The sequence below is a fragment of the Gekko japonicus genome, unplaced genomic scaffold, assembly GCF_001447785.1.
Source record: "Gekko japonicus isolate JY-2015 unplaced genomic scaffold, Gekko_japonicus_V1.1 scaffold3501, whole genome shotgun sequence".
NCBI lineage: Eukaryota > Metazoa > Chordata > Lepidosauria > Squamata > Gekkonidae > Gekko > Gekko japonicus.
The window spans coordinates 33,727-41,283 of NW_015169888.1; the positions used below are offsets into that span (position 1 = coordinate 33,727).

Here is a 7,557-nt window from a genome sequence, read left to right on the forward strand (position 1 = left end):
ACAGAACATCCTCCATATGGTGAGTCCTAAAGCAGCTCCTTAGCTAAATGAACTGGCTTTCAATCACAGGAAGACCACAGCAGGAGAGCACTGCAAATTTGCCTTTTTTTGGCTAATCTTTCCATTTGCACTTTCCATCCTGTTATATGCAGCATATACACATCTTTGTACCTGTGGACATTGAGCTCTGTTTTCTTGCTTGACGATACTGTTTTGTTTCGCTTAGACTAGTTCAGTTTTGGGGAGTGTGTGGAGAAGAATACTGAAGCAGAATGTTTTTAATGCCTGTTTATGATTAGGTTTTAAAGACTGATTTCATTGTTGAGTACATAATACTCGACTTTAAAAACTAATAATCAAAAATGGAAGGATTTAGTAAACTAAAATAATTGTTCCTGTGACCATCTTCACCACATACAATGTTTGATTCATGACTACTATGGGTAACAGAGCCCTGTATTTACTGCATATGGCATTTTGTTGGGGATATACATCTGCCACTGCATTATGATGCATACAGGTCCTCTAGGAGGGTATGATGGTTACCCACACTATACAGTCACTGGGCCTATTTCCACATCAAGCACATACAGATTACCCAATAATCACTCTATATGGAATTCCTTTATTCCCCACGCACAGCAGAATTCCATGTAGGTTGTTTGCACATAGAAGGGTGTTGTGAATTCTTTGCTGAGATCCCACAAGAGCTGTATGCACAGAACAGCTGTTCTGCATGCAGAACAGAATCCTTTGATCAGGGTCACTGTCTACACATTTCCAAATTTATTTCTGTAACCACAGGCACACACAATTACCGAATACTTATAAAAATATGTCTGGAAGTGATTTTCTCTAAGGCACATCATTGATTTTGTTTTCAAGGCTCAATGAACTTCAAATGTGCTAGTTCTTTTACTATTCTATTAAAATTTGTAAATCAAGCTCCTTACCTTGACATTGGTACCCCTGCTTTCCTATTACTCCCCTGTGAAAAAAGAACACATATATTGCAAATTAGGAATGGAGCACGCAATATTGGCTGCATTTTTACATCATCAAGTTGACATGGCAGAATGAGACAGTTAATGACTGGGGGAAAATGCACCATCTGGATGGTCACACTGTTGGCATTCTTATTTATTCAAGGAGATTCTTCCCGTAGATACACAGATGAAATTCTCAGGGCTGAATTTTCTGTTACTTGTTTGCTCTCCTGCATTTTCTGAAATGCCACATGATTATTCTTCATTGATTTTTATCTATTTGGAGTACTCCTTAGTCACCTCTGCTGAAATCTGTTTGACACAGCTATTCTTTTCATCTCTACATCATATATTTGTACAATAATTTTTTTCTTTCAACTTTTCTCCACACATTTAGGAAATAAGAAGGATTTGGTTGTCTGTGTAGCCACTCATCTGCGGGCAGCAGATGCGGCCAATTATAGGTAATCACCAGTTTTAACTTAATTAATTGGGTTAGGGTTGAGAAATTATAAATTGATTGGGGATTGTTTAGTTGTTGAATTCCTAGTTAATACTGAATTGATCTGATGTATTTGGTATTTTGTTTATCTCCCAATTGATTATGGAATGAGGTGTCTATTTTCCCAATTGATTATGGATTGATTTGTTACATGCCCTGTAACTGTTGAATTAATGTCAATTAATTAATAAGATGATTCTAGCCATCTAAAGGATCATCATTAGTTTAGATTACTGGCTAACTGACTGGCCTATAGATAGATAGATAGATAGATAGATAGATAGATAGATAGATAGATAGATAGATAGATAGATAGATAGGCAGCCACAGGCCTCTAGATTAAATTGTCAGGGCTATATCAAATTTAGGATAAGAGGGAGCCAGCGCCTGTTCTCAAGAACTACTCAGTGGGTTTGACGCCAAGTTGGTCTGAGGCTCACAGCTGGTTCGCAGCTGGCAAAGATCACCAGGCAGGATGACAACCAGACAAAGGATTCAAGTGCTCCTGGGGAGGGGAAAGTATAGCAGTGGGACTAGACATGGAGTCAAGGGAAGGAGGTGGAGAATTAACTTCGCTTGGTCCCCTTCCAGTCTACATCCCTTCCAGTCTACATCCCATCCCAAAGGTAGCAGGCAGTGGAGCTAGGATAATTGATCCCCATCCGACATTGGTTTTGTGCAATGCCAGGTCTATAAACAACAAGACTACGGTCCTTCGGGACTTTCTGCAGGAGCAGAATGCAGACCTGGTGTGCATGACCAAGATTTGGGTGCGAGAGGGAGAGACAGTATCTCTCTCCCAGTCAACTCCCCCTGGGTTCTCGGTCCTTCACCAATCATGGACTAGGGGGTGGTGGAGAGGAGTGGCTCTATTCATCCATGAGGCTTACTCCTTCAGAGCGCTCCCACCACCGAGGATCATGAGCATAGAGTGTGCTGGTCTAATGTGGGAAGCTGGGGAGAGTGTGGTGATTTGGATGGTGTATTGACCACCCAACGCACCGGCTAACAGCCTACCGTCCCTGGTGGAGGCCATATCAGGCAGGGCAATGGAACACCCTAGGCTGATAGTCTTGGGTGATTTCAATGTCCATGCTGATGATGCCGCCTCTACTCAAGCAATGGACCTGGTGTTGTCCATGGCGACCCTAGGACTCTCCCAGTTTGTAACGTCCCCCACTCACACAATAAACCAGCTGTTACAAGGAATGGCTGCACATAAATGTTTTACCATATAAAGTCCCGGCAGTGTGAACAGTAGGTTGGTTGTCTAAGATAGGTGGCCATAAACTTGTGCCCATTAACCTGATGGACCCTGCGCCGCACTGCTCCCTGGCGCTTTCTGGGACGCATCCGCTCCCTAAAGACATGTTCTTCATTGTCTTTGGGTGCTGGAAAGAGAAAGAAAAAGGGGGGGGAAGATCAGTACTGATACATTTCAGGTATCCAAAATGAAAATAAACAAATATAATGTGCAGAAGTAACCTAACCCAATCAATGTGTGGTTAGTTAAAATCACGTATTATGTGCAACTGCAATAAAAATGGCAAATGCTATACTGGGGATTATTAGAAAAGGAATAGAAAACAAATCAGCCAGAATCATAATGCCCCTGTATAAATCTATGGTGCAGCCTCATGTGGAATATTGTATACAGTTCTGGTCACCATAATTCAAAAAAAGATATAACATTGGAAAAGGTACAGAAAAGGGCAATCAAAATGATTAAGGGGATGGAAAACCTTCCCTGTGAAGAAAGGTTAAAGCGGTTAGGGCTCTTTAGCTTGGAGAAATGATTACTGACATGACATGATAGAGTTTACGAAATTATGAATGGGATAGAGAAGGTAGAGAAAGAAGTACTTTTCTCCTTTTCTCACAATACAAGAACTGGTGGGCACTCAGTGAAATTAATTATCAGTAGGCTTAGAACAGATGACGAAGGCGGAGCCATGGTGGTGCAAGCGCAGGATGGCGCAGCACGGCAGGAGCCGGAAGGACGCAAGCCGGAAGCTGCAGCCAGAGGGCAGTCGCACACGAAGGAAAAAACATCGAGCCGCTTGAGGTGGTGCCGGTCAGCCGAGGATGCCAGCATACCCCGCAGCCCGCCGGAAAGAAGAGAGAACGCGCCGCCAACAAGGGTGTCAGTAGGGAAGTCCCCCCCCCTAAAAAAAAAAATCTGTGGCCCTAGGTAGGTTAACTACTCCAACTATACCAGTAGCAGTACACTGTAAACCGCTCTGAGACACATTAGGGGTCATGGACGGTATATAAATGCAATGTAAATAAAATAAAATAAAATAAAAGGAAGTACTTCTTCACCCAAAGAGTAAATAACATGTGGAGTTCACTGCTGCAGGAAGTGGGGAGCAACTACAAGCATAAACAACTTCAAGAGGGGATTGGATAAACATACGGAGCAGAGGTCCATCAGTGGCTATTAGCCACAGCGTATAGAACTCATTTGTTACGAGGGCGGGATCTGACATAAATGAGACCTTGTTGGGCCAGGTCATCGTGTCATAAAATGTAATGCCAAATAGTGGAGATATAAACTTTATAAAGGACACAGAGAAATACAATTAAAGATTTTTAAATTTTAAATAAAATACGCTTAAAACACTAACACTCTTGCAATATTTTGTCTATTTAACACATACTCAGCCTAATCCACCTCACTGGCTTGTTGTTATTCCTCCTCTAAAATAGTCCACACTGAGAAATACTGAGAAAGACACAAACATGAGGGCATGAATACAGTGAAAAGGCGGAGGGAATCCAGTTGCACCCAGGAGAGCCCTGGCATAAAGAGCCCAGCAAAACACACACACACACTGTAGCAAGGCACACAAAAGCTCATACCTTGAACAAACAAAAACCAAAAAGGTGCTTGGTATTTCTCCCATGCAATTGAGGCAGCCCAGCAAAACAAGCTCTCCCTTGTTCCCTCCCTCCCTTCAGGGAGGAGCCTCAGCCATTGGAAGGAAAGAAAGGCTTCCCTTTGTCTCCTGCAGCCTGGCCAGGAAGCAAGCTCTGGCTGTACCCTCCCTCCCCCTGGGAGGAGGAGGGGGAGAAGCCTCAGCCAGTACTAGCCTCTCTCAATTGCACAGGAGAGGCTTGCCTATCTATCTCTCCTGTGCGATTGAGAGAGACTAGTAAAACAAGCTGGGATGTGGCAGCAGCAGCAGAACTGGAAAATGAAGCAGGAAACAGCGAGGGTCTTGCGGGCCAGATTGATCCGGCCCACGGGAAACCTCTGTTACAGGGTTTCCAGATGCTACTGTCTTACCATGGTACTCCAAAAACTGTCTCTGAGTCCCTCCCCATGAGATCCATGTACTTTGGCCAGGGAGCCTCGATCGATGTGGACTTAGGCACCCTGGGAATTCTGCAGACCTGTAAAGGACAAAGAGTGTTGGACTGGATGGGCCACTGGTCTGATCCAACATGGCTTCTCTTATGTTCTTAACCTGAATCTTGGGCTTCATATAGTCCACAATTCTATGTAAACACAAAACCTGCATATAGAATTTGGAATTCTGTGCAGAATTCAGTATCCCAAGAATCGTAATTCCACTTAAAATAAATTTCTAGTACTGAGACTTGATACTGTGTGACCTGGAGATCTCCCAGAATCAGAACGGATGTTCGGACTACAAAGTAAGGTTGCCAGGTCTTGCTGTGGCTGCAGTGGGGGACTTTGGGGGACACTCTGGGGGATGGGGTCACCACGAGTAAGTCGTGACTTGATGGCATACTTTACCTTTATGTAGTTTCAAATGCTTGAGCTGGGAAGCACTGGAAACTACATTTTGAAGACTGCAAGTATAAACTAGGAAATGTAGCAGAAACTCCAATGAACATGCTTGTGTGTGTCCATTGCCCCTGTGATGCCTAGGATACATTCCTCCCAGCGCCCTCAGCTGAGTGGGCTGGGAAGCAGCTAGAACTATACACTCCAGGCTTTCCAGAGGTCTCTTGCGCTAGGAGGCTTTATTGATGCTGTTATATCAACCCATAAGGATACATTTGCAAAAGAGGATCAGGCTCATAGCAGGAGCTGGTCTGGAAAGGCTTCCATGTCCTTTCATCCTCCAGTGATCATCATGGAATACCATAGATTTGAATGAAGTCATACTTAAATGAGTCACTTTGACCTTAATTTGAACTGAGCGTGGTTGAGATTGGTTCAGATGGGACTATTCCAGAAGGTTTTGGAAGTTGTCTGCCTGACACTAGTTTTCTGTAGACAGGGAAGGAGCTTCATGGGGCAATCTGAAACTGGGTGACACCTTTCTAAGTCCCTTGAAGGTTGTAGCTCTGTTTAGGATTACATTGTGAATGCCTAGAACAACCCCCTTGCCCTTTCCTACTATTTGAAGCTAATTAAATTATGTCAAATAAGATGAAGGGTTCCCTTGCACAGAGTATAAATAAAACATTTATTACTACAGTATTTGGATTATTGTGGCATGGCACAGAATTTATTTTTAACCCTCCCATTATTAAAGGGAATTTATGCTATCAGTTTTCGTAAATAAATTCCACTGCAGGGTCAAAAAAAATTGCCATTTCCCCCCTTCTTCAAAATGCAGTCCTATATGGTAGAAACTGTATAAGTAAGGTTGCCAGGCTGAGGCTGGCAACTGGCGAAGGCTGAGAGTGGGGACAGAGTGGAGGGCAATGCCACTAGCCTGATGACATCAGGAAAATGCACCAACGATTCCGAGTTTTCCCCGGAAGTGATTTTTATCATGCTGACAACACTGCCGTTTTAAAATGATTTCCTTCCATTGTTGTTTGGAGCAACGGCAGGGAATGGGGGCTTGGGGCAGAGGATCTCCTGTCCCCATTGGGGTCTCAATACAGTAACTTAGAAGCTAGGACAGTCATTGAGAAAGTATTAGAAACCCGACCTGTTGAATTACCACCTAACTATTTTCTTTTGGATTTAGCTGACCTAATAATGGAAAAGAACTATTTTAGATATAAAGATCAATTCTATCTCCAAATAAAAGGTATTGCCCCTGATATAGCCAACTTGTTTATGACAGATTTCGAAGAAAAATGGATTCTGGCCCCTTTTAAATCCTTTCTATAAAAATATTCTGTATTACAAAAGATTTTTGGATGATGTGCTTGTGATATATTTTTCAAAAAATATAACATTATATATGATGATATGTTATCATTATCTGTGCGCAGTATTTGTTGTATGTTGGTTTCCCATTGGGGTCTCGGCAGCGCAATGTACAAGTGATTCACACAGACACTAGCTCTGTGTAGATGACCCATCTGCACACTGATTCACCATGCAGGGAGGGAAAGTGGGCATAAGAATGCCGGGCCTGCCCCCTGCCTCCATGCAATTGCTGAGTCATGCATAGTTTGAATGTGTGGAGGACGTGCCCATGTGTACACTCACTTCCCATTATTGGCAACACTGAATTCCAAATGTTGCTGATCAGGGGGAGGAGAGTTGGTGCGCACAGGCACTTCCTCTATGCGTTCTGGCCATGCAGATGATTTGCTTGGAGGTGGAGGGGGCACGGCCAGCATGCTTGAGCCCATTCTCCCTTCCTGCACAGGGTTTATATGATTGGTGATGCTAAATGTGATGGACTGCATGAAGGGAAATGAAAGATTAAGTGATTAAAAATCTTGAGAAGACCCTCACCCACCCAAAGCAGCCAGTTTTGTAAGGCTTGTGCGGGAGGTAACATACGGACAATGGAACTAATGACCAGCAGAGAAAAGACCATAGATGCAGACTCTGTTTAACAAGAAAGGATGACACAAAACAAGGCAAGAGATTATCCTCTCCTATGAGGTTGACAGGATATGAGAGTTACCTTCTTGGAAACCTAATAAACTGAAGAATCTGCATCTGGTGAGCTGCACTCCACAGGACTTTGCAAAGAATGATTTCTCTATTTCAAAAAGATCTCCAGTCAATATGTTGCAAACTACCATGCCTCTATTAAGGCCAAGCTGCCAACTCTGACAGAAAATCTATTAGGAGTTTGATACACAAAAGAAGATGATGATGAGGGAATGGAGAATAGGAGT

General features: G+C 43.2%; 1 protein-coding gene across 1 annotated transcript in view; it reads right to left on the reverse strand.

Annotated features, from left to right (window-relative positions):
- The window catches only part of LOC107115714 (protein kinase C epsilon type-like), a gene marked incomplete at its 3' end in the record, with an annotated part of 40,711 nt that extends 33,652 nt beyond the window's left edge, over positions 1-7,059 (reverse strand). Inside the window, exons 1-4 of the mRNA XM_015417471.1 lie at positions 6,914-7,059; positions 4,778-4,884; positions 2,720-2,879; positions 954-988 (exon numbers count right to left, since the gene is read on the reverse strand). Of these exons, the coding sequence (XP_015272957.1) occupies positions 954-988; positions 2,720-2,879; positions 4,778-4,884; positions 6,914-7,059 (448 nt within the window). The remainder of the gene's footprint in view (positions 1-953; positions 989-2,719; positions 2,880-4,777; positions 4,885-6,913) is intronic.
- Between the last annotated feature and the right edge of the window lie 498 nt (positions 7,060-7,557).